The sequence below is a fragment of the Phoenix dactylifera genome, chromosome 11 (genome assembly GCF_009389715.1).
Source record: "Phoenix dactylifera cultivar Barhee BC4 chromosome 11, palm_55x_up_171113_PBpolish2nd_filt_p, whole genome shotgun sequence".
In the NCBI taxonomy this organism is placed as follows: Eukaryota; Viridiplantae; Streptophyta; class Magnoliopsida; order Arecales; family Arecaceae; genus Phoenix; species Phoenix dactylifera.
In genome coordinates this window covers 25,718,087-25,746,038 of record NC_052402.1, presented here as the reverse complement: position 1 = coordinate 25,746,038, position 27,952 = coordinate 25,718,087, and the positions used below count along the sequence as shown (strand labels likewise).

The window sequence follows — 27,952 nt, the reverse complement described above, 5'->3', positions numbered from 1 at the left end:
CGCATCGAACATTCTCCTGGCGTGGCGGGGCGGGGGCCCAGTGGGGCTGCTACGCGGGGGTAGGCTTGTCCCTTCCTCCCCCCTATCCCTTTTTCTTAAGAAAAAAAAAAAAAAAAAAAAACTTACATGTAGTTTTTTTAGCTAAAAATAAGTTGGATACGGATAAAGAATTAGGCTAAAGGCTAAGGGTGGGCGGTCCCTAAAGGGCCCAAAAAGCCCGTGCTTGGATTCGCTGCCTTCCCGTGGTCGCTTCTTTACCTGTTCTTTTCCTCGCCCTGACCCGGAGAGTTCTTATTATCACGACTCCGCCGTCACCCGTCTCGCTCGCTCGCTCGCTCTCTCTCTCTCTCTCTCTCTCCTCTCTCCCGACCGTCCTCTTTCGCCGCGCGGCAGCAACAGGAGAAGCGAAGAAAAGAGAAGACGAGGCGGCGGAAGCAACAGCGAGGCGGGGAGGACGAGGCTGCCCGAGGAGACGATGCGATCGGATGAGGAGGAGGAGGAGAAGGAGGAGGAGGAATCCGGTGCCGGGATTGGAGCAACAGGGAGAAGGCCAACCACCACCACCACCAGCGGCGGCGGTGCCGGCGGCGGCTCTGGCGACGGCCGGCTTCGCTGATGGCGTTGCAGATGACCTGGCAGCAGCGGAGCCTGCAGCGCCGCAAGGCCGGTCCCCCTCTCGGCCTCAAGAACCTTGGCAATACCTGCTACCTCAACAGCGTCCTCCAGTGCCTCACCTACACCCCTCCCCTCGCTCAATTCTGCCTCGCCTCCCAACACTCCTCCCTTTGTGAGTGAGCCCTTCTTCCCTTCTTTCCCTCTGCGTTTGTTTCAAATCGGAATTTTGGGTTGATTTGTGGGGCGGGGGAAATTTCTTGGCAGGCAAGTCGATGTTCGCGAAGCGGGACAAGGACTGCCCCTTCTGTATCCTGGAGCGGCAGATCGCCCGATGCCTCAGCCTGGACGGGCCTCTCGATTCGCCCTCCAAGATCCAGAAGTGCCTCACCCTCTTCGCCGAGCACTTCCGCGGGGGCTGCCAGGAGGACGCCCACGAGTTCCTTCGCTATGTCATCGATGCCTGCCACAACACCTGCCTCAAGCTCAAGCGCCTCAGCGCCACCACCGGCAATGCCTCGGCGGTGGTGGGGCCCATCACGGTGATGAAGGATATCTTCGGCGGAGCGCTGCTCAGCCAGGTGAAGTGCCTCTCCTGCAAAGGGGAGTCCAACAAGACCGACGAGATCATGGATATCAGCCTCGACCTCTTCCAGAGCAACTCTCTGAACGATGCCCTTGCCCGATTCTTTCAGCCTGAGGTCCTCGACGGCAACAACAAGTACAGCTGCGGCAAGTAAGCAAGCTGTGTTACTGCCGATATCCGTTTCTTCTTTTATTGGTGGAGGTATCGATGTAATTGGAATACTTTGCTGTGTTTCAGGTGTAAGAAGCTATCTGTGGCCAGAAAGCAGATGTTCATTTTTAGAGCCCCTAATGTACTCATCATCCAGCTCAAGGTGATCTTCTCTGGCTCTATTGCCTTTGATTTTTTTTTTTTTGTTGCTTGTCTAGGGTTTACTGGGTTTTGCAACTGTATTCTTTCTGTAGAGATTTGAGGGCATACATGGTGGGAAGATCAACCGGAACATTGAATTCGAGGAGGTGCTGGTGCTTTCAAAGTTTATGTACAATGCAACTCAGGTTTGTCGTACCCCATTTGGTAGCCTTTTTCCTTTTTTCTTTAAATGTTGCCCGTCAGTCTCTTTTAATGAACAAATGGATATGGTCATGACGAATGAATAACGGACTGCTGGTGAAAGACTATGAATTGCTGGAATGGTAGAATGTTGATGCTTGGATACTCCATTCTACATGATGTATGCAGCTTAGGCATCTTGTTCATGTGTAGTATTAACTACATACTTGGATCATAATTGAGCATTTTGAGCATTTTGAATTGTGAACTGTTCAGTTTGTAGAAATAGGGTCATTCAGGAAATCACTAGCATATGCAGCTCAAAATTTACATCTATGCATGCACTTGCTATGCATGTGAAGCCTATCGAAGAAGGAAAAAAAAATAAAACTGTATAAAAAGAATTATTTTAGAAAAGAAGAAATTGTATTAGCTAAAAGAGGCAACGACATCTTACTGGTGTTATATGTGATTGTCTTCACTAGAAGAATGGAGATAAGCTAAGCATCTAGTCGAGTCAGGCTGTATATGGTGAAGATTAGGATGGAGGAGAGAGAAGTCATATAAATGGGAGGTTGCTATTATAGGTGGTAGGAAGTGGGGGATAAGATAGGGAATAGAGATTGAGAGAGGGCGAGTTTAAGTTATAGTCTGGTGACTCTGGTACTTCTCTTGATTAGTTCAGATTAAGGATTCAAGTAAATTAAGTTGCTATGCATATTGAGTCTATAAAAGAAGACAAAATAATATAAAAGCATACAACAAAAATCATTATAGACAAAGAATAAATTCATATTAATTAAAAGGAGCAATAATGTGTTGATGATGTCTTATTTTCTTGAGTTTACTAGAAGAATGGAACTAAGCTAAGCATCTAGTAGAGGTGGGTTTTATATGGTGAAGATTAGGAGGGGAGAGAAGCCAAATAAATGGGAGGTTGCTATTATGGGTGGTAGAATGTGGAGCATAGGTAGGGAGGAGACATTGGGAGGGTGGGGTATGGGGAAAGGGTGGGGGGGAGGCCAATGAGAGTGTAATTTATAGGTCATTTAAGAGAGTTAGGTAACTTAGGCATGATGTGGCAAGGGTTCATGTGCTTATAGTTTGTGGTTAAGTGGTAAATCTTTAAAAATCCCTGAATCAGTTAGCACCAAGGATTCTAGGACAATCATATGCGGCTTGTATCAGTCAGCATGTACAATTTTACTGATTGATACTGACTTATATCAATTCAAGGTTACTAGTTGTGTTGGGTAAACTACGTATTGATATGGGTCTCATGTTGTAATTCATATACCTACCAGTTATCAGTATAGGGCCCTACATGGGTTTCAAAACCCTGGTAGAGACAGAAACATGGGTGCGAGAAATAACAATTTGCTTTTCTTTGTAGATCTCTGAGAATAGTATTTACATGTTGAGAGTAAAGGTGATGGGTGAAAAAGATACTGCTGTTGGATAAACAAGCAGCTTGTTCCAGGTAGTTACTACTATTTATCACTATAATAAATTCTTTCAGACAAGATTTGGTCTAAAAAATTGGTCAAGCTGGAGGATATGCTGACAAACTTGAAAACCCAATTCACTTTGTTCAATAATATTGACGCTGAAGCTTGTATGGTCTGAATAGTCATAAAGAAAGAAACCTATCATATGTCTAGATCTTTATGGGATTGTCTGGATGTTGAAGACATTACTCAAGTGACAAGATATAACTGGCTTGAGTTTCAGTTTAAGAATATGGAGACCAAGGGAACCCATGGACATGAGAAAGGAATAGCAATTCCTTTCTTATCTTTAATTTGGCTAGTTATATCCTGGAAAGAAAGAAATCATATATTAGCTTATTGAATATATCTTTGACTAAAGAATACATGCATATTTTGATGATATTTGTTAAAATTCAAAACTTAATCAAGTTAGGTCGTTCCCACTTGATGCTATAAATGCCACTAACTAATTGATCCCAAAAATCTCATTCACTCCTGCTTTATTCCATAAATGCTGAGTACCAAAAAATATCATTCACTGTTCACAGTTATAGGGATGACCATTTTCTTCCATGTAAGAGTGGGTTTACAGTTCATCTATTTTATGGGAATGTTGGTCCCAAAGGTAATATGATTCCATTACTTGTTGGCAAACCAAACATTGAATGATTCCAAATATGAAATTTCCATTCCATTGCAGCTCTTATTATGTGAACCAAATGTAGCATTAGTTTTAATCTTTTAGAACATGTTGCAGGATATTGAAATGAAATCAACATTTCAATAAAGTTTCCAATTTCCTAAAATTCATTGGAATTTTGGGTTTTGTGGTCACCAAATTCATAAATATGAGCAACCCAATAGCCCCTTCTAACAATGGCCAAAATAGACTTATGATGTTAAGATTGGATAGGATTTTGCTGTCATCTACTTGTGGTTAGGTATTTACCTGAAGTAGTTAATTGTGTCCTTTCTTCATTAAGTAACACTCTAATATTGCTGAAAGTTGTGATTGAAGAAGAGGCCATGTTAATTTGTAAGCTTGAGTTTGAGAGAATTCATAGTTAAAATGTGTATGAGTTTGTTTATGAATTCTTCTGTTTTATTTTTTTGGAATGAGAAGATTGTGCATGGATGGCATGATCTCTTTCCTAAAGTAGTTAATTGTGGCCCTTCCTCAGTCAGTTTTGGTAACATTCTTATATTGCTCAAAGTACTAATTGAAGAAGAAGCCATGTTAATTTTTTAAGTTTGATTTTGAGAGAACTTATTGTTATATTGTATATGAGCTTGTTTACGAGTTCTGTGCAGCTTTGGTTTTTTTTTGGACTGAGCGGATTGTGCCCCTGTGACATTATTTCCTTCCTACTTCTTGGATAAGGGAGTCTTGAATGAAAAATTTTTAGTAGAGTTTCTATTGGTAATCTTGAATTGTCAAACCCACTTTACTTGAAAAATATATGGGCACATTTGCTGATGACACTCTTGGTACTTTGTAATGATTTAGTTGATCATATCTTGAATGTCAAGATGATCTTATGCTTCTAGTAGGATATTTTGAGCATTAACAATATCTTCTTGACATTCTTGGCGTGTAGGGGTGTTGAGGATGATGAGGTAAATGAGAGGGCACAAACACTTGACCGTAGTGTGGAGTGGATAAGCCTACTTTGAAACCTAGAAGGCAAAGTGGATAATCTCTAGCTTCTCATGTCTTTGAAACCTAGAAGGCAAAATTTGATCTCTGTTAATAGAAGATATAACACTTGACATGTGAGCAGAAGAATAAACCTTCAACTGTAGTTTCTAATCTATTGGTTCTTGCTTTTATGCCATACTTCCATCAGAAGTGGGTAACTCAACTAAGTTATCCATGGAGGGTATTGTGGCTGTACAGGTTGGATTAGTTAGCAGACATCTAATTTATTGTGTTTTAGTTTTATAGTTATTCTGGTGGATGTCTTGGGGATAAAAACTGTAAGATACATGAATACAACTATGTTGGATGACTGTGGTAATTGGCGGGGATCAAATAAAGCGAAATTAGGTTATTTGGAAAGCTGTGCTAGGCTCTGAGCAGGTACATCCTTTGGTTACTGTATTTCTGTTCAACTGAACATTAAAGATGGGAAATATTTTTGTGTGGCAATAAGTTCAAGATGGGGGAGGTGGGAAAAGAAGTGGTGTAATTGAATATATCTCAGTTCTTTGGTCTGCTGAATGTTGAATGGAATTTTGGATAGATGAAAGCAATATAGGATCAGTTACATATTTTCTTTGGAGAAATCTGAAGGGAGAAGAGCTTTAGGTTGGTTGTAATTGTTGGATATTATGGAAGGATAGAGGTTGATAGGAAAGGAATGGTGGTATGTTCTGTAAATGCAGTGACTAGGGATGGATATAGAACCTTTCCTTATTTTCATTTCTGATGCACGGACCAAATGCCCATTGCACAAGATTTTTTAAATTGGTGCAATACCTGAGAGACTGATGGTTCTACTAAAGGTGCAGGGATTCTGATCATCACGTTTCCTTCAAAGTCTAACATGAAAGTATTTCTTAATACAAAAAGAACAGGAACCTGGTTGACAGGGTCAGTCAGTGGGATATTTGCGTGGAGGGTGAAATAAACTTGTGGAAGATGTATACTAGTCTAGCAAAAGTTTAGCTTATCAGTACCTATTTGGCATTTGGCTGTTTTGTGGAAGTTTGCTTTTTTCTCTTTTTCTGGATTCCCCCTTTTGTTTGCTCATTTTCTTTTCTTTTCCTTCCCTCCTTCTCTGTATTTCATTTTGCTGTTATCAGCATGTTATGAGGAGTTTCTTTGTTCTTTAGGGGCAGCTTGGCAACCACTTTTCCAGTGTTGGGAGTTTAGACTTCACCTAGTCTGCTTTGTAAGACTTTTTAAATAAAAAGAAGGGGGGGGGGGGGGGCAGTATCTACAACCTTTAAAACTTTCTGATTTCAACTGAATTGAGGTGCCGGAGTCTTTTGTTACTTTGGCAACAAGCAACTGTCATTTAATTATTTTTTCTTTTGAAAGATTTTCTAATTCAATTCATCGGTATCATGGTGATGCAGGATTCACAGCCTGAGTATAACCTTTTTGGCAGCATTGTGCATTCAGGCTTCTCACCTGAGTCTGGACACTATTATGCATACATCAAGGTCTCATCTTTTGTCATTTTTCATCTTTCCATATTTCAAGTGCTTGAACTCGTTCTCCTTTCCTATTGATGCATCTGCCTCACAGATAATTTTTATATTATCTTCTACAGGATGCCTTTGGTCACTGGTATTGCTGTAATGATGCTCATGTTTCACTTTCAAGCACACAGGAGGTTTTGTCTGAGAAAGTCTATATCTTGTTCTATATCCGCAGTAATCAGATCCCAAGATCTAGCAAAACTGGTTCACCCTGCAATGTTGTGAAGTCTTCATATTCTAATGGAAGTGATGTGTTGCCAAGCATTAAATCTGCTGATGTTTTGAAACCTCAGGTCACAAAGCCAAATGGGGCTTCGTCTTTTAAAAGTAATGGTTCAAATATGTTGAAGAATGGTAAGATATCTCAAAGTCCACAAATCAAGAGTATTAACTTGAAGAACCTGGAGATAAAAAGAGCTAAATCAAATGGTAGTGACAGCATTGAAACTTGTAATAATTTGTCTGCTCAAAGTGATTCTGCATCACCTGAATGTAGCTTATCCAATGAAACTAAAGTTATGGTTAAGGTTGAGGGGTCATCAGCACCTAATGACAATGCTGCTGATCAGAACGCGTCTTCTAATTTGGTGGAATACAGTTGCGCACATACATTGACAGTGCCAAATGGAAATGGATGTGTTAGTCTTTCGAAGATAGAAGTACATAAGGACAATGGTACTCAAAGTGTGGAAGCTGTGAAAAGAGATTGCAATGGTTCATCCAACTGCTTGATTACTAAATGGCACTCTGATGTCTCATCATTTAAGAGAAAATCGTGTGATAGTGACAAAGCCGAAAATTCAATATCATGTACTAAAGAATCTAGCAATCTGTCCAGGGAAGATGTCTCATTCAAGACTCAGAGCACATGTTATGAAGAGCAATTTAAAGGGGAACTTGAAAAGTTTAAAGAATTGTAAGTCTCTTCTTCCCACCATTTCAGTTTTTGACCTTAAATATGGCATTTGTTTTCTTCTGAGGATATTTGTTGTAGGGGAAGAACTTGCCACTTTTGCATTGGCAATTCACCTGTTATGCTCCTTTTTCTAAGGGAAAATGTTATTTTTTTCCAAATAACACATGGAACATATGAAATTATATATTGGTTGTTTTAGTATTTTTTTACGGATATTTTGTCTCTTTTTTTTATATTGGCTACATATTGCAAGAGAAGTTTCTCCAAGTTTGATCAGACGTAGCACTTGTAACATGTGGTCACCAATTTTTTCTGATATGATATTGGCGGCCTCTTCAGGCTTGCTCCAGAAGTCCGTTTAGAGCTACAGTCGTGTGGTTGGGTTCATGAAGTTGATAATTTCATGCGCACCAGAAAGCGGTCATGTTTCCCTGCAGCAGCCAATTGTCATGATAATAGTTTTATGAAGTAAGAGTTGTGCTTTCATTTTGCAGTTACCATGAAATTTTATGTTCTTATGTCTTTTTAAAAGTTTACATCTACAGATCTTCTCTTCACCTTTATTTTAGCATTTGAAAAGGGTAACTAATTTCAGTGCTGCTTTGGGTAAACTAACTCTTAGCAAATACTAATGTGTGAAATGTTTTCTGGAATTATATGAGCAATTATGCATATGTTGATACAATTTCTAGCAATATTTTGCTTTTGCTAATCCTACATGACATGGAATCAACAAACCCATTTTAATATAGTTCACCATTGAGGATTATATCCTTTTGCCAACAAAAATTCTTGTGATTCGTTCTATGTTCCCTTCTATGAATCTTGTAGCATAGCCCTCCTTATGTTACGTTTTCCTTTTGAGGAATACCATATTATGTTTCTGTCAACTAGTGTTTACACCAAACCAAATTCTTTAGATTTCCAACTTGTTACTAGATTTTGCATTTATTTTTAAAAATATTAGACATCAGTTGGTAATCAACATTGGCTGCAATGTATGCCTATATCCAAGTCCTCATAAGTTGGATTCGCCATGTTTGCATTATACTTGGGGTGTGTTTGGTGTTTCTTCTGCTTTTTAAAAGGTCATTCTCAGAAAAACACACTTGTCAAGATATTAAATTAAAAGTACTTTTTGATATATTTGCTGTTATTTGTAACAGTCCTTTCAATGGATGAGCTTACCATGTTCAACAGGGAAGGTGCATCTCGTGGAAGAAGAAGAAGCTAGAAGCTAGATTTGTAGCCTCTTTGAAAGTGCTTTTCTGACTTGTTGTAGAAGCACTTCTCAAAAAATGTTATCAGAATTTTTCAAGGAAGTTCTTTTACTTTTACTTTTAAAGTTACCAAAAACCTTTTTTTTTAACACAACTGCTCCCTTTGCAAATACATGAAGATGAAGGCAATAAAGATTAAAAGCTCTTAGTGATTGAAATAATGGTTCTAAGTAGGTAAGGCAGAAAAGGGAAGAGAATTAACTAGACCTGCAGAAGTTGCCTCTGCATAACATAGCATTCTAGACAGCTGCTAAAGCAACCACTGGTCTCATTAAACCTGCCAAGCAACTTAGTTACCTTGGCCTCCGCTTGCAGGCATGTGGCTTGTTATGCTTTCCAACTGCAGGGGCCTCATTTTGAGCAGTACTGCCACATTTATGAAGGTTGCAAAACCTAGTACACATCCTCAGGCTCAGCCATAGTTGCAGAACTGGGGGAACTGGTCAGCTGCTTACTGTTGGTAGGATGGTTCTCCATCTGCCATCTCCCTGTCAAAACAGTGTTTATAATCATGCTTTAATCTGTCAAGCCATGGGCCTGTTTTCAGGTTGATAATTTGTATAACATTTGGAGTAGAAGTTTGTTGCCAGCCAGATCTTAATGCTATTGACTTCCTAATTAATCATATATAATCAACTTCTAATTGAGCATTACTAAAGTGTATCAAGGATTTAAAGTAGTACATTTTATATAAGTCTTTAAGCACATAATGTAGATGCTTTGTTGTTTTTAGGAAGTATAATGGTGCAACATGTCTCTCAATTTAAAATTATTTGTGTCTACATTGCTATTTACTGTAATGCAGGAACCAGTTGATAATTGATGCTAAGAAGAACTTTACCTCGCAAATTCCAGAACCAGTAAAAGAGCACTTCATTAACCGTCTGAGATCATTTAGTAAGGGGAAATTGTTATCGGATGCTTAAACTTCCATTGACGGTATGCTACACATATTGAAAGAAACTATCAAACTGTGAGTCTATATTTTGAAACAATTTTTTGTTTGCTCCCTTGTTCTTCCTGTCTGATTGGTTTTTCAATAGACTGTAATATCAGTTGAAGCGAAGTCCTCAAGTAGGTATTAATTTTGCAGTATTGGATGCTGCTGGACTGGCTGTATTGTCTGTATTATTTCTGTATCCACAATTCAATGGCCTAATTTTCTTTTCGAACTTAGGAGCTGCTGGTACGTGTTGAATCTTGAATATTGTACTTTATATCAAATTCGAGAAATAGCACATTTCAATACCATGATATTACCATTGTTATAACTTTTTAATACTTAACTATATTCTTTTAGGAACATGTGAGAAATGTCGTTGACTTCATCACAACCTCCTCTTCCAGTGCTATATACATTTTTGAGTCCGATACTTTTCTTTGCTAGGAGAGACTAAGTGCAGCCATGGCAAAAAAAAAAAAAAAGAGACAAAGTGCAGAGTTACAGTCATGTGTAAGATACCCTTGCCGGTGCTCAATTCGTAGAGGCAGTCTCTCTCATTTCCCCCCCTCTTTAAGTCCAAAGATGATGGAACACAGTTTCTTAAAGATAGTCACAGTCCTTGAATTACATGAATTATGCAAGTTTTAACTTTTCTTTGCCTCGAAATTATTATGGCCGTCTCTTGTTTTTCCTCTTGGCTACTCTTATTAATTTCAGTGGCATGGAACATGGTAAGTGATATCTTCTTCCAGGCATTTCATTTCTTATAACTAATGGAATACATATTGCAGATTTTGTCCATGCATCTGGTTGAATTGATATACTTCCAAATATTTTTGTATCAATTGTTGCATTTAGCCTATGCACTTAATTTTGCCTCAATGTTTTGTTTTGCAACTCTCTGTAACAAGATTTTGTTCTATAAAGTGCAATAGCCGATAGCAGGCCTTCAATTTCATGGAGATCTTGCCCAGGCAGCATTAGTGGAGCAATCAACATTAGAATGATATCATGCTTAATGTATTAAAAAGCAGATTGCGAGCATGTAGCAGCCTGGAGTTTGCATGGCAGATGGTGGATGAAGCTATAACAGGTGCAATGTAAACATATCAATATTTTTCAACTAAGTATCAAAAGCAATATTTTACATCAACTTCATTTAAAAGATATGAAAAAATATCATGGTTATAAAACATCAACTACCTAACATTGTGCATGTCAACATCATAATATTTAAGGTTCATAATTTAATGACAAATATTTTCATCCATCAAAATATTAATAAAACATCATCTACCTAACACGAAATGTAATAAAATCGTTCATAAGATGAACATGTCCACAATCACATAACATCAACTATAGAAAGATGTATGCAATCATATAACATAAACAAATCATCATCATCAGTAGTTAATAGACTCCACTAGTGTGTAGGCAAAGAGTGGAGTGACAAATTGATGATTGACTATCTTAATGATCGATCATCATCTGCTACTTCTAGGAGGTCTGCTCCTTAAGCATTAGAACTAGAGATATTTGAATCATCCTATTGGAAACCAATCTAGCTCGCCGTCGAATAAATCCCCCACTTTGAACCCATACCACAGAGGCTGCTATAATGGGTTTTCACCTAGTATATCGAGCGCTTCATGCCCAAGCGCCGTATAATGCCACTTTGATAATTAGTGTAGGGTTTTTAGGACGAAACCATGATAGTGGCCAATTGATTTTTAAAAGAATGATTATACTGGTTAATAACTTTTATATCTTCTTAAAATTTGCCAAGTATCTCCCAATGAGAATTTCTAGAGGCATGCATAAATTGACGTACAACACTCACTGTGAAGGTAAGATAGACCAAATGATTGCTAGACAAGTGAGCTTTCCGACAAGTCTTCTATCTCTTTAGATCCTCAAATAGCTCATCTTTTTTGAATAGCAATTTTTAGTGTTTTACGTTAGATTTAGTGAATTATACATTGATTTAGTTCATAATATTCTAAATTTAGTGAATAAGTTTGTCGCTATTTTCTTTGGATGGATCATCTAATCTCTAGAACCAGTACTGACTATGTTGCACCATACCGACAAAGTATTAGTATGGTATCGAGATTCAGTTTGGTATATGAACCAAACCAATCTGCACCTTACGCCTGGTATGGACTCCTGCCGCCCTATTTTTGGCAGTACTGTGGCCGGGTTGAGAAAAGGTGTTAGAAGCCTGTCTTGGTATGGGTTGCGCACCATATTTTACCAACCATATTATATCAAACTAGTAACATACCGGTATGGATCTTAGTATCAACTTTGTGGACCTTGCCTAGAACTATCACCGGCAATACGAATTCTTTAAAATAACCATTTAAAATATTAAGCCCTGTCAAAAGTTTCTAGTAACAATATCAACATGGACAAGCAAGATGTAATACTCAAGGCTCTTTTCTAAACAAAAATAGGTCATGGACATTATCCCTTTATTCTTCATTAACTGCCAAAGATCATACTATTTTCTAGATCAATCTGCTAGATAAATCTATTGCTTATGTACATACATACATGCATACATCTAATATGTTTGCATATACATAACTTTTTCCAAAATTTTTATCAAGAAGGGTTTTAATAATCTGCAATTCAGCAGATACATCAGTGATTACTAATAAAAACCAAATTATGGTTTCAAGTTGCACATCTGGAAGATTTTTTTCCTTTTTTTATGCTTGTACTTTGGTTGGGACTAAAGTAGGAGGGACTATTTGGAAGCAACAATCAGTTGCAAATTCTAAATATTTGGGGCACCATCCAGACACAACAGATTGAGAGTTTTTTATTGCATAATTGATCAAAAGTAGAGTAATTACTTATACTTGGAAGGTCTTCTTACCATAATAATTTTTTATCTGTTCGGAAGGTTCAGTAGGACTGTGCCCGAGTAGTCAACAGCAATTATTGCTAGAATTGAAAACTGAAACTATTAGAATGAGATTGCTGAGGGAGGGGGATGTGAAAATGGAATTTATAATACTGTGCAGTGTGGTAGAGCTTGCAAGGGTATAAAGGTGAGACTTGGGCAGCTCCATAATGGAAATGAAAAGTTATGGAGAAGAATCATTGCTATAAATAGTATATAAACTTCGCATATATGACATTTAATCCCAAGAATGATTCTTAGTCTATCTAGAAGGTGGCAAGGACGAGAGGGTGGAAAAATTATTGGGTGTGAACTGAGAAATTTTAATAGAGTTTGTCCAAGTATATACTTGATCTTCACATCAAAGAGCAATGTTTAATTGTTACATCAAAGTGCAATACTATAGTCAGTGGCACCATAGAAGAGAGAAGCACATGAAATGGAATCACATCAGAAGAAACCTCAGAAACTATGAGATATCTGCACAAACTGAGATGAGGACAAGGCTGGCCAACGTCGTAGAGTTGAAGTTTTTGTATATTTGAATGTTTCAAACTTGAAGGACAGCTATTTTTTGTCTTAACATTCTGAACTTTTGGATGGTGATAGAGGAATTAGCATTGGAAGATCTTGATATTAGTGTAAAATTTTAAATATGGGCCATGGAAAACTTATAAGGTTTCCTACTGATTTGAGGTCTTCATTGTGGAGGATGTTTATCCATTCTATGCTCAAGTACAACAGGGAGCAATGGTATAGTCATGCACTTGTGTGATTAATACACAATCTAACTTGTGTTAAGACTAAAGAAATTAGTTTTGTGATTAAGGCATTGGATCTCTAGTCTAATGAATTGGGTTAAAAGAGGAGCAATGGTACTACAAACTACGGGGTTCACAAGGTGCACTTTGACAGGCATTTATTATACAATGTTTGGGATTAATCACAGTAGTTAGGTAAGTATGTGTAAAGGGGTAAAGCAACTCCATGTATTCTGCAATCTCTGTTACATGAAGATATATTGTTTACGAGATCAGTTACTGGATAATTCCAATCTATGCATGCCTCTAGAATTTCTTATTAATAGAGCATAGTGATCCTTGTTTATATATATATATATATATATATATATATATATATATATATATATATATAGAGAGAGAGAGAGAGAGAGAGAGAGAGAGAGAGAGAGAGAGAGAGAGAGTATTGTGGCAAAATAAAGTGCAGAGACCTAAAGACTAAATTAGAAAATGTTGCTCTCAATGGAGATTGTTAATAGGTACCTTCAGTTTAGTAATGCGTGTATTAAGGTTCGCCGTACTGGTACCGAACTCCGTACCGGTGCCGCACTAGCCTAGGCGTACCAAGTGTCGGTACGGTACGGTTTGCGGTATGCTAGGTGTACCGACATTGGCATACTGATAACAGTACCCATCAGTACTGGTACGGTACGCTCGATACCGACCGGTACAGCATACCATGTGTGTATGTGTTATCTTCATTATTCTTATCATGCATTCAGGAGAAGTAAGAGTAACTCAGGCTTTATGGTGACCATTATTACACGTTATGTCCTAGGTCAGTATTTTTTTCTATTGTTGTCTCCTTTTTTGCTTTTAGAGTTGCCTTGAGGATTAGATAATGATTCCTTTGAGAAATCTAGGTGATAAATCTTTTATGAAGCCCATGTAGACATGCATATACTAACCCCTCAACTTCCATCCCCAACATGCCCAAACCAAACTGGAAACTACTCCCCTTGTAACTTTATCCAATTATTTATTCCTCTGTTCTTGTTCCTTCTTCAGTGCTTCTCTCTTTTTGTATCTCTCTCTCTCTCTCTCTATCTAATCTGTCTGTCTAAATATGTATAATTTTATGTGTGCGTACATGTGTGTTGACACATACAAACACACACACTTATATTCTGTATGCGTGCTTGCTTTCTTGGTATCATTTAAGTTTTTTTCGTTCTTCTTTTTCTCCTTACTGTCGACAATAGCGGATTCCCTTTCCCTCCTTTTCCTTCATGGTTATGCTGTTATTTCATTCATTTTCCTTATTGTTTTTACTTAACCAACATCCCTTCTCACCCTTATTTTTCATTTAATAACCTCATTTCAAGGACTTCAAAAATGATAAACAGCAGTAATACACAATATCAGCAGATCTGATAGATTACAACTCTTCAGCTTTCCCAGTCTTTGCAATACTAGACTAGGGAACATCATTATTCTTTTAAATCAGCAGTCATAGCAGTTTCTTTCCAACTACAAGACCTTCAAGCCAATTTTACTAGATGCATAATAAAGAGCATGAATAGGGCTTAAATTGGATCGGATACGGATTGGATACTAGTATATCTATATTCATATTTGTTTTGTTTGACGAATATAAATACAGATACGGATGTTAGTTGGATGCAAAAATTTATATTTATATTTGTTTTAAACGGATACGGATACAAATTAGAGACCGAAAGTATGGATATAAATTAAATAATTAAACTCTATGATCACAGAATCGAATATGTTACTAAGTGGATGACGAATCAAGTTAATAGCATGTCAGTGTAGTCATCTATTTTTCTTAAAAGTTTATGAGTGCTATATAGAATTAAATAGGGTTACAAATAGAGTTGGATATTCGGATACAAATCAGATAATTGTTTATCCATATTCATATCTATTTTTCTTTGACGGATACAGATATTAGTCAGATGCTCAAATTTCTATCGGTATCTGGATAGATTCGGATACAAAAACAGATCCAGATGGATATTATCGAATCTACTTTCACCTCTAAGCATGAAAGGCACGCTAAGTAAATCTTAACTCCTTGATTGCTTTATCACAATGTAAGATGTAAACATACCATTTAATTTGTTAGTTCTGAATTTAGATCTTAATGTTATTCCAAGAGTAATTATTGGAAGATAGATATTCATGCATATTCTAAGAGCGATTTTTTGAATGCAAAGACTTTATAAATATGAAGTATTTACTATGTATTAAGAGGATGATGGATGAAGAAAAATGCCATGAACTACTATCAACTTTCGAAAATTTGTGCGGAGGCATTGATGTTGGCATTCAAGTTATGATTTATTAGTAAGGAAATAGTGAAAATGGGGCAAAAGGAGTGCACTTGGGCTTAACTTATATTTTTCCATTTGTGGATTAATTGATGCTGCAGTCTTCATGATCACTTGTAAAAGGGGTATTTTTTATTTGGAAGGATAATGTTGAAGTCTCATGTGTACTGCAAAAACCTAGAAACAAAGAAAAAATTAGCAAGTTGAAATTCATTCTAACTATTAAAGTGGTTTTGAGATGCTCCATTGTGTTCAAGGTAGCCATCCAACTAAAGCCTATTTTATAGATAGAATATTTTGTTGATGTAACATAGCAATCACAGATAAATTATTGGCATGTAGATTTATATTCATCTTGTGCATCCATGTTGGGCAAAAGAGGATAGTGACACGCAAAGTTTGCCATATCATACCGAATCAGGCGATACAGGGCATGCCATATCGTACCGGTTCGGTACTGATATATGGAGTGGAGGGCGTGTCGACATTTGATATGCCGAACCGGCCTCGTACCGTATCATACCGACACAATGATAGTGTGGCACCGATATAGGGTCCTGCATCAAGATAGTGTACCTTGATGACACATCTTATGGGTAATTCTGGAGGCAAAAGGAACCTGCTCTCTATTTATATGTCTTACCATTTGTTTTAGAACACTACATTTGTTTTTACCATCTATGTTTTGGGACGATTATAGGCAATAGGTCTACTAACTAAATAAATATTTTTTGTGCATAGTTTAGAGGTAGTAGACCACATTCAATAAATTGGACCTTCATTTTGGAACCCCCATCTTAGAATTTAATTTTATTAGATTTCTACGCAAATTTAGTCAATTTTATTGTAGCACGCCTCGCCAATCTCTTTTTTCTTTATGGATGTAGATATCATGGTCAATTTTGGGTGCCTTTAATCTCCTAGATTGCCTTGAATGGAAAATTCAATCTTTTCTTTCCCTGAAGAGAAAGTATGACCTTTTATTTGGCTAATGACAATCATGAAAAAGAAGTAATCCACAATAATCATTAGGATAATCATAAAGGAATCCATGATAAATGTTAGGATAATCATGCTAGCTTGAAGCTTAAGGTAGCCTTGCTATCTCTTATACGAGGAAGTTTGACATAGACCCACAAGTCACTGTTTAATGAAGCTAACTTCTTGGTTTGTCTAGCTGCAGTAAAATATCTCTAAAATGGTTCATGTTTTGACCACTTGATGCCTTTAGAGTGAATGGTTTTTTATAGCTCAAGACCTCTAATGAGTACCTTCGATGGCAGATCTACTCTAGAGATTCTTATTGGGCTTCTGGAGATCCTTGGTTTTTTGGTATTACGTTGTATCTTTTGCTAATTCTCTTAATCCTACTTACTAAAATTATGCATGCACAATCAAATCTCACCTCATGAGGTAGGCATGTGATAGCACTGCACATCCACAAGTCTCAACCCTATAGGGCATGCAAGGCTTAATCCGTTAGTCATCTACTCACAAAAGCCAGCAAGAAGAATTATCTCCACATACACATCTCAGGTTGAGATTCATCGGAGCATCTAATTCCTCACTACAATAGAATGAAAATTAAAGTCTATCATAACATAATAATATTACAATCTAAACCCCCAGAACTTGAACTTATGATTATCAACAATGCAAATAAGTATCCAAACCAAGGTACGCCATATTGGCCCAAATCGGGCGATACGAGTGTATCGTACCATACCGATAGCCGGTATAGGTGGCGTACCGATACTCGGTATGCCAAAAAAACTCCATTACCATATTGTACCAACACTATACTAGTGGCACCGATATGGAGTCCATTACCGAGATGGCAAACCTTGTTCCAATAACCTAACTGAGAACTATCAAAAAGAAAATCTTTTTATGAAATGCTTACAAAAGTTTTGATTTCAAAATTATTTTTATGCTTAAAAGATCTTATGCTAGGTGAAATGCATTTATGAACATGGTTTACTCATGTTATGAATGCAACAAAGATGAAGATTAAGGCCCCGTTTGGTAGAACTTTCGGCAATAGAGCTTTCGAAAGTAGAGCTTTTTGGAGTAGAGCTTTTATAAAAAGCTATTTGCTGTATGGTGACTACATTTCTAAAGTATTGTGAGACTTTAATATGTGTTTGGTAAACAAATTAAGAAAGTACTTTTGGTATGACAAAATGATCATAAAGGGCATTGCATAGTATTATACAATAGTATAATATGTATAATATTGCATAAAATATAATATGTATTAATACATAAATATATAATATGGTATAATATTACTGTAATGTAATATAATATTATTATAATATAGTAATATAATATTGTATATTATAGCATAATAATATAACATATTTGATATTATATAACATATTATATCAATGTATTATGATATAATGTAATATAATATTATATTTATAGTATAATACAATAATAAAGGTATAAAATATTATAATTATTATCATTATATATTAATATTATCATTTTCTGGAATTATTCTATTTTATCATGGGTATTTTGGTCCAAAAAGAATATTTTTTATAACTCAAAACAGCTTTTTGACGGAGCTTAAAAGTGCTTTTCCGGATAAGCTCTAACCAAAAGCTGTTTTAGCTTTCTGGCAAAGCTAAAACAGCTTTCCGTTTTTTTTACCAAATACTCCTATTTTATCTAAAAGTGCTTTTGGAGGGCTAGAAAGTACTTTCTAACCATCCAAAAGCTTTGCCAAACGGGGCCTAAGTTTAAGCTAGATAGAATAACATTGAGATAACAAAATATTAAATTTTTAAAGCAATGATGAAATTCACTAAAACATATTGCACAACATTTATGAAAGAGTAGTTTCTAAGAAAACTCAGTTTCAAGTTTTTAACAAAAGTAGAGATTGATGAGGAGAGAGCTTACCTCAGAAATTCTAGTGCACACTTAAAGTTATTCTAATACTCCAAAACACACCTAAGCAAGGGAAACCAATCTAATATCAATCTTCTATCAAGTATTATGAAAACTCTTATTTCTTGGACCAAAATATTCAGCCCACTTTTGACCTTGATAATGACCAGACGAATAAGAACTCTGAGTAGTCTTGAAGTTTGCTTCGGACACATTCAAAACACACACACACACACACATGCACACACACACAAATACATACATACATATACATATACATACACACACACACACACACATATGTATATATATATATATGCCTCAAAAGGGCAGCTAACTCAAAAGATCCAAAAGTAGACAAAATCTTAGAGCCCGTTTAGCATTGCTTTTGTTTTATGTTTTTGTTTTCAAGAACCTAAAAAGAAATGGACTAGACTGACTAACATGTATGATGAAATCTTTTTGTTCTTCAAATTTGTTTGTAATTCTTTAAAAAATTTGGTAGCAAAGATTTATTGCTTTAAGAAAAGAAGAAAAATAAAAGCAAGGAATAGCAGAAGTGAGCAAATGCTATCATGAATCTTCACGTGGTATTTCACTAATTTTTAGAGAAACAGAAACACAAAAACAACAATGAAGCCAACCAAGCCCTAATTACTCCTTGTTTATATCACAATCACTCCTAAATAAATTAGGGTATGTAAAGAATCTCAACAATGAAAATCTTAATATTCATATCCTTAACATTAGCTATCTAACGACATTCAGAAGCAAAAGAATGGGAGATCTTAAACCCTTGAGTGCCCATTGCCCAATAACACAACTTGAGAACTTACCTCAAATGGCTATATCTTCAATTAGTAGGATATACCATCACCCAAGAGCGGCTTCTATCCTCTTCCCCAATATATTTGTTTCTAATTCCCACTTCGGTGAGAATAGAGAACACAAGAGGAAAGAGAATCAGAGTTGTAAGAGAGAGAGATGCAGAAGAGAGGATACGTGCAAGCGCGCGGGAGAGAGAGAGAGAGAGAACTGGGTCAAGAGATTACATGAGAGAAAGCATATCAGAGAGAGGAGTGTGCGAGAGTGCATGAGAAAGGGGGATAAGGTGCATGTGTGAACCAAAAAAATATGTGAAATATGAGAGTGGGTTTAAGATGGGTTTAAGGTTAACCTGATTTAGGTTTTATTAGGTTTGGGTGAGCGGGCGAGCAAAAGGGTATTTTGGATTTGAGTGAGTGGCTGAGCCCTTACAGTCTTCTCTTTTAAAAGAAGTTTAGTTCTCTAAACTTAACATATTTGGTATATGAAATACAAGGATACTTCTCCCTCGTCCTCTAGCTTTGTAGTAGCCTCTATTATGATTACTCCACTGGACTTTGATACGAAGAATGGTGCAATGCCTTGAGACCCACTCCTTCTATACACTATTTGTACTTTCTGCACTTCATAAGTTAGGTCCTCACTAAGCTGAAGCGGCTCATCTAGTATGTATTTTCTCGGCATGGATGCATAGAATACATTATGTACTCATGCTAAAGTTGGCATCAAAGCCAATCTTTAAGTTACCTCACTAACTGCTCATACTCTCGAATGGTCCCATACATGTTGGACTCAACTTGTCCAATTTCACAAACCTCGTGACTCTCTTGGTGGGCGACACCTTTAGGAACATGTGATATCTATTCTGAAACTTTAGCTCTCTTTATCTATTATTGATGTAGCACTTTTATCAGCTCTGAGCTAGCCGAAGCCTCTTTTTGATTAATTGAACTATCAGCTGGTACTTTGGATCAAATCCAGCCTCGATAGCTTCCTTTCACCATCATCCTTCTAACCAAGGATTCAAGTCTTGGTGGGACGCCCGATGGGACATCCTGCGGGACTTCGCGGGACATTGGGATGGGTTACCATCCCATGTGTCGGGACAGGACCATCCTGCCATCGTCATGGCAGTCTGATCGGCACGTCTTGGGGCATCCCTTATCCCAAGTGTCGGGATGCGGCGGGACGACGACGCATCCTGTTCCATGGAAAAACTAGGACAACCTCATCCCATGAGATTTAAAACCTTGCTCAGAACATATTGGAGATCTACACTCTCTTGTAGAGTGCCTCATACAACGTCATCTCAATGCTTGCTTGATAACAGTTGCTGTAGGCGAACTCTACCAATGACAAGTGATTATTCGTTGCGCCCTTTAAGTCTATGACATAAGCACCCAACATATCTTCCAAGATATGTATGGTCCTCTCTGACAATCCATACATTAGTGGGTAAAAAGTTGTGCTGAATGCTGAATCTCAAGATAGTATTTAACAACGTATACAGGCTCTTTCAAAACTATGCCACAAATCTTGAATCCCTATAAAACATAATGAAAATCAGAGTCCTATGCATTCTCACGTCCTCTGGATACATAGTTCATGAGTCTCCCCAGTGAGAAGTTGACCCTAATGGCCAAAAAGGGGCAGATTTTGTCAGTCATTCTACTATCAACCATATTGCATCATGATTAATGGGGGTTCTAGGAAACCCCAACACAAAATCCATAATTTGTGCGGTTACTTCCACTCAGGAATAGGAAGAGGATGCAACTTTTCAGCTAGCCTTTGATCTTGACCTTCACTTGTTGGCATACAAGACATCAAACAACAAATTGAGCACTCTCCCTCTTAATGCCAATCCACCAAAAAGTCTTCCTCGGGTTTCTGCACATTTTGGTATCTCTAGGGTGCATCATCTTACCCATGTTGTGAGCCTCTTCTAAGATCTCTTTCTTCAAGTCAGGATTGCAACAAGGAGTAGGTGTGAGGCCTTGCACCGTTCCTTATGTCAAGGTCAAATGAAGTAACCATACAAAGAGATGTTAGTTAGGAGCTAGAGAATGAGACAAGGGAGAAGTGTCTTTACCTTTTTGGTGAATCAGGTATGTTAGAGTTTAGAGGACAACTTTTCAAATGGGGGGATGTGATACCCTTTCCCAGACCCATTACTTGCTCACCCAAACCTAACAAGACTCAAATCAGATTAATTAAGCCCTAAACTTATCTCAAACCCACTCTTATATCTCTCACGTATTTTGTTGTTTGCACATCCCCCTATGCTCTTTGTCATTTGCTCTATCACATATTCTCTTGACCGAGTTCTCTTTCTCTCTCCCATTATCTCTCTTCCTCCTATGTCTTCAACCTCTAACCCCTCACTTTTCTCTCGTGTTCTCTGCTTTCACTAGAGCAGGGAATTAGGAATTCAAATTTTTGGCTTTAAGGAGTGAAGCCGCTCTTTGGTGAGAGTGGATCCTAGTAATTGGACAGACAACCATTTGAGGTAAGTTCTCTCTAACTTTTTGTTATTAGATATTTTTGGGTTTAAGATCCTCCATTTTTTTCGTTTGAATATTGTTAGATATGTTGAGCATATGAGTGTTAAAGATCATTGTTTTTATTATTTTGGAGATTCTTTTGTTCTCCAAATTTATGTAGGAGTACTTTTGATGCAAAAAGGGGTAATTGGAATTGTCTATTTTTTTGATGTTTTTAGTCAGTTGCCTTTCTAGAGGTATAACTTGAGATATAAATTCTCATTTTGGATGTGTAAATACTTGTTTCATATTTGATTTCTAGGTCTACAAGTTTTAAATTAGAGTTTATACTAGTTCGGTCATTATTAGGGGTCAAAAGTGGGTTGGAAGTTTCGGTTCCAGATTAGCACTTTCTTGAAATACTTAATAAAATATTGATATTGAATTGATTGCTATTGAATTGAATGATCTTGCTCAGGTGGGTTTTGATGTGTTCAAATATCTTGAGTTTGGGTGTGTGCTAACATCTGTGAGGTACATTCTCTCCTCATACATTTTCTACTTCTGTTAAAAATTTTGAAATTGGATTTTCTTGTGGAACTACTCTTTTGTAAATGCCATTTGTTTTGGCAAATTTGCTCATTGCTTTAGACATTTAGTATTTTGTTATCTTAACATTATTTTATTTATCATTAACTTAATTATTCATCTTTGCTATTTTTTCATGTAGGTAAGCATGTTCATAAATATATTTCATCTGGCATGGAATTTGTTGGGTATAAAACGAATTTTGAAATTATAACTTTTGAAGAATTTTATAATGAGAATTGATGGGTTGGTAGTTCTTTGTCAAGTTATTTTTATTAATACCATAATCATGGGTTAGGCTAGCCATATCTACTATGCATGATGCTGATCATAGGGTAATTCATGACAATTTGTCGATGCTTATCATGGGGCAAATCATGTCTTATAATTGATGGTTAGTTGGTTTATTTATTAAGAACGTATCATTTTGTTTGTTCCCAAAACTTGGAAGATGAATTCTTTGGGTTATCAAACAGTGGCGGTTTAAATATTATACTCTTTCATGTATATTTGAACTATATTTATTTCTTGATTTGGATAGTTTGAAACATGTTCAAAGTTATATCTTTTAGATTAAATTCTTGATCATAAGCTTTCTCAAAATATTTTTGTGGTTGCAACTATGGTGGGTCGTGGAGCTCGTGTCGTTCCTTCTCTTTTTTAGATGGTGGACCAATGTTCGCCGAATCGTTACTGGAGAGCCTACTGGCTGGCGACCGGTTTAGGTTTGTACTATGTCGTTCTGCAGCGTATCGACACAGAGAGCCGGAGAGCGGGGGAGAGAGAGGAGAGGGAGGAAAAGAGAGGGGGAGAGGGGGAGAGGAAAAGAGAGGGAAGGGAGAGAGGAAGGAGAGGGAGACTGAGGGGAGTAAGAGAGGGCTCACTATCAGGGCTTCTTGCATAGTGATCGAAGTGTTGGCAACGACCATGGTGACTAGATTGGGGCCTCCCTACGATTCTTGGTTAGGGTTCCAGCAGCGTCGGAGGTGCCAGAGAGCTGCGGAATTCCTTCTGAGATAGGGGGAGGGTGAGCATTGAGCGGGGTCGTGCTCTGAGTGGTTGTGAGCACTGGGGAGAGTGCCTCAGGGGGGCCTTCTCGAAAGATCGCGAGCCGAAAAGGGGATAGGGTTATTTTTACCCTAGGGGTTAGAGCTGGTTGGGCCTATTTATTGAGCCGACAAGGCGAACCGTCCTAGTTCCCCATCAGCTCGGTTCGATACATCCCAAACTAGGTGGTTCAGCCAACCATGAGGTGGACCAATAGAACCTAGTGGGTGTCGAACCATGGCAAGGGTTATTGGAGGCATAATTGAATTTTGCTTTTCTCTTAGGTTGGATTCTAATGCTAATATGTTATTATGAAGTTTAGTTTTTGTTCTATGTAGAGATATTTCATCTCTTATCTTGTTGGTTGTTGTTGATGAATGATTAATAAGTTGAGGCTTACATGCCTTGTGGGTGTGCAGCGCTATCATGCGCCTTCATTAGTTGGGATTGAGTTGAGGTGTGACAACTTTAGTGGGCCAAGTTAGTGTTCGAACATTGAGCTTGTTGCATCTTTGGCTAGGGGTATGCCAGAGGTTCATAGTACTATTTTTTCCTTTTTTGTCCCGATTTCTTTGGCTAGGGGTTGGCAAGAGGATAAATTTGATGAAATAGCTTGATCAATCTCAAATTATCCTTTCTTCTCAAGCTCATGTTTTGTTGGGATTTAGAAGGCTAATGTTGTACTGAGTATCATCCTTGGAAACTAGCATGGGATGTCTCCATATTGCCCTATGTTTTTCCCTTTTATCAAAAGGGGAATGGATTTAGAGTCTCTCAAATTTGTTGTTGCTACAGATTGGTGGATCATTGGTTGAAAATCTCCATCATGGCTTTAACGAGTGCCTACATCTTAGTAGAGGGTTGGGACTTGGTGAATGCTAATTTGAATTGGCCTAAACCTACTTTTGCTTCTTGGGCTAGTTTACTTCATTTTTGAGGAAGGATAGGCCTTGGCAGCGTCAAAAGCTCAAATGTGGTGCTACAATGCTTGATGGAGATGTGGAATGCATGTTATGAGAAGCTTTCTTGGAGCTTTGAGGTTTCTAGTATGAAGATTGTTAATAGTTGAGCTGCAAATGGGTTGGATTGACCTGTGACCAAGGTACGCTATACCATACCAAATCGGACGGTACAGAACAATATCGTACTGTACCCGTACGCAGTACGGGTGGTATGCCGATACTCGGTATGCCGAATCGAGCTCCGTATAAGGTGTACCGATATATTAATAGGATGGCACTGGTACAGAGTCCGGTACCGAGACAGCATATTTTGCCTACGACCTTACCTGTCCATATGAATAAATTGATCCGATCCATTATTGGAGACTCTTGAGTCAAGTTGGGGTCAAAAATTGGACCTGATTTGAAAATCCTTCTGCATCTATTTTTTGTAATTTCAAACCCAATTCCGGTCTGCATAACTTTTGGGTCGAGAAGAAGTATGGCCGACCCAACCCAGACTTGGTTTGACCTAACTTGAAAACTAGAATCATATAAAAATCCCATTCCCTAATTGTCTTTCCTAGTTCATTGAATAAATCCTCACCTAAACTTATCCTTCTCTGTTCATCCCAGCAACCCCATCTCTCATATAGTGAATTCTTGTTTACAATGCTATCAATTATACTAATTATTTACCCTTAAGTTGTTATCTGTGAACTTATGCCTTCATAATGATTGTTTTCTTGGATCAAATAAAAAGAAAAGTTTTTTGAATGAAAATTTATGGTTAAGTTGACATTCCTTTAGTTTTATTTTAAATTTTTAGTAATTTTATAATTTATTGATTTAAAGAAATAACTAATTACTTAATTCCAATGTAGAGCAGACCTAGCCCAATCCCAGCCTAAACCCAAATGTTGCGGGATTTTCACCCCGGCAACAGCCTTAGTCCCAACCGAGCCGAGCAGAAAGAGACCGCGTCCCCCACGAGGTATTGTCCGCTTTGGGCGCTCCGGTCCGCGCGTCCAGCGCTGACGGAGGGAGACGTTTCCGGCCCGCGCGTCCAGCGCTGACGGGGGGATTGCCCTCACGGTTTTGTCCCACAAAAGGGCCCTCGTGAGGAAAGGATTTCCACCCCCCATTTAAGGCACAGAACCTTTCCGCTACTAGCCGATGTGGGACTAAATTCGGGTGCACCCCCCCACAACATAGCCCCCCTAGCGGGAAGGTTCCTGTGGCGCCTCCCAGTCCTAGGGGGTAGTCTGCGGCAAGGGGCGCGGCCCCTTCCTGGCGCGCCAATCTGTTGCGGGATTTTCACCCCGGCAACAGTCTTAGTCCCAACCGAGCCGAGCAGAAAGAGACCGCGTCCCCCACGAGGTATTGTCCGCTTTGGGCGCTCCGGTCCGCGCGTCCAGCGCTGACGGAGGGAGACGTTTCCGGCCCGCGCGTCCAGCGCTGACGGGGGGATTGCCCTCACGGTTTTGTCCCACAAAAGGGCCCTCGTGAGGAAAGGATTTCCACCCCCCATTTAAGGCACAGAACCTTTCCGCTACTAGCCGATATGGGACTAAATTCGGGTGCACCCCCCCCACAACACCAAACATCGTGTGGTGACTTTGAGCCAAGCTTGACCCCGACCTAACCAAATGACCCACTGGTCTCAAATCATTTTCATAGGCCTGACCTGATTTGATCCAATCAATCAATGTTTGAGTCCTGGTCCAAAATCAAGCCTCAAAAATGTAATTGGGTCGGGTCGGGGTCAAGCATGCCCTCTCTGACATGAGCTGTTTGCATCTCTAGTTAGTTGGCTCTAGTTTCAAAGAACAATAGTCTTTTGTTTGTGATGAAACTGTGTTAGTGCATGATTTAGGAGATGACTAGCCAGGATGCTTCGTTAAACCAAGGGATTTTCCCATTTTTGGCATATGGTCATCATCCAATGAATTTTAATGGAGTTGTTCATGGTGGAGCGGGATCTGTTTTTATTTTCCTTTGGTTTGGATTCTATTTGCTGGTTTTGTTTCTTTCGATCATTTCTCTCCATGTGCATGTAGGGGGTTGTGGGGGTGGCACAAAAGCGCAGTGTGCTCGCCTCTGTATTTGAGCTTTAAAAATTTACATTGAAGCTGATTCAGCAATCAAGATCACAATAAATGCAAAATGATATTACAGGACCACCCCCACCTTGCTTTCCTTTTGGGGATATTGAATGTCGAAAGGCATATGCTTGTATTGATGACTTACCATATTTATCAAGAGGCATACCAACTGACAAGTTGGCTTTTGTAGAGTGGTGGTTGATGCGATAATTTATATTAGGAGCAAGGATTTTCCAAGCAGGCTTTCTCTTGCAGATGACCCGCTTTTTGTATTTCTTCTAGGAGGCTTTGTCATGTCTGATAGAGCCTATAACATATATAGCATGTATAGCATACCTAAAAAAGAACATAATATTTAAAGATTTAGAGGACTTGATTCTGTGCATGTGCACTCTTTATATTCATATACTGGATGCTTATAGTGGTCATTCTATTTTATCAACTGCATCAAGGAGTTCAGCAAATACTTTACTAAGGTTGGTGACTTTTGATAGATCTAAAGGGCCCGTGCTGCTCTATTTATTTTGACAAAGATGCGGTGGAGCATATGGCTAGTATGCAATGTTTGTGGTGCCTTGCCTTTCGTGTGTATTCCATGAAAATTATGCTTTTTAGGAGACATTAATAATGACCAACACATAGGGAGACTGACCTGAGTATATCTCCGTGCACGCATATATAAAGGTCCATAACTCTTAACAGGTAATGCTTAGAAGGATTTGGTTTTTGGAGATTTAGAAATATCCCTTCATATTTTCAAAATATTCTTAAGGGAAGTCAAGTAGGTGTGCGTTGCAGAGATCAAATATTTGTATCTTATTTGATACATGACAGTTTGGAAGATAAGGATTGCTTGGCAGTGTTTGGAGATCTTCAATACGATGAGTGTGTTTTGTGTGACTAAAATCTAGAAATTTCCTTTTGACAGTGTATGCTACTCTTTGTTTATATGTTTGGATGACACTGAAAGTGGCTGTGCAAGTGTGATGCTCAATTATTTCATGAGTTGTGTTTGTAAATCCTTCTTTTGACTAGATTCTGTGGTGAAATTGATATTAGTTTTTAAACATTTAGCAAAAACACTGCTGACAGAAGGACCATTCCAATCATATCATATTTTGGCTTTCAAAATATAATTGAAAATTGTAGAAAAAAAATATAATTAAAACTTGCACCAAAAATCAATAGTCAGCCTAGGTAATGGACTCAATGATGAAGAATAAATTGGCTTGTTTCACTCATCAGCACTTCAACAGCAGGACAGTTATTCAAAGATCTTTGGAGAAAATTTTGACTTGTCGTGGGTAGGTTTATCTTGAAAAGATCTGCTACCTGGCCCATTAAATTCCAATTTTAGTCTGTACCAGTCTCTTCAAAGCATCATGTTCCCTTCTACAGAGTGCCGGGAGATAAGTCTAGGTGAATCATTTTGTATCCAGTTAATGTTTTGAGAAGGTGATGATCTGTTCCTCACCCATTGCATGTGATTTGATCACAATATCATTATTGAAAGTTTATCATTGCTAAA

The 27,952-nt window shown here is 38.1% G+C and overlaps 1 protein-coding gene across 2 annotated transcripts; it reads left to right on the top strand.

Moving 5' to 3' along the window:
* The first annotated feature begins 256 nt into the window (after positions 1-256).
* On the top strand, positions 257-27,952 carry LOC103721095 (ubiquitin carboxyl-terminal hydrolase 25-like). Of its 2 annotated transcripts, XM_008811148.3 has the most exons (13): positions 259-787; positions 880-1,348; positions 1,436-1,511; positions 1,603-1,695; positions 6,262-6,348; positions 6,459-7,303; positions 7,643-7,771; positions 9,389-9,556; positions 9,677-9,769; positions 9,884-10,619; positions 21,680-21,769; positions 22,222-22,277; positions 27,670-27,952. In XM_008811148.3, exons 1-8 carry the CDS (start codon positions 616-618, stop codon positions 9,507-9,509), a joined length of 1,992 nt encoding a protein of 663 aa, XP_008809370.1. In that variant the 5' UTR covers positions 259-615; the 3' UTR covers positions 9,510-9,556; positions 9,677-9,769; positions 9,884-10,619; positions 21,680-21,769; positions 22,222-22,277; positions 27,670-27,952. The 2 variants fall into 2 exon arrangements, with proteins under 2 accessions (XP_026665828.1, XP_008809370.1); XM_026810027.2 differs by lacking the exons at positions 21,680-21,769; positions 22,222-22,277; positions 27,670-27,952 and having other exon boundaries at positions 257-787; positions 9,389-9,522; positions 9,884-10,392.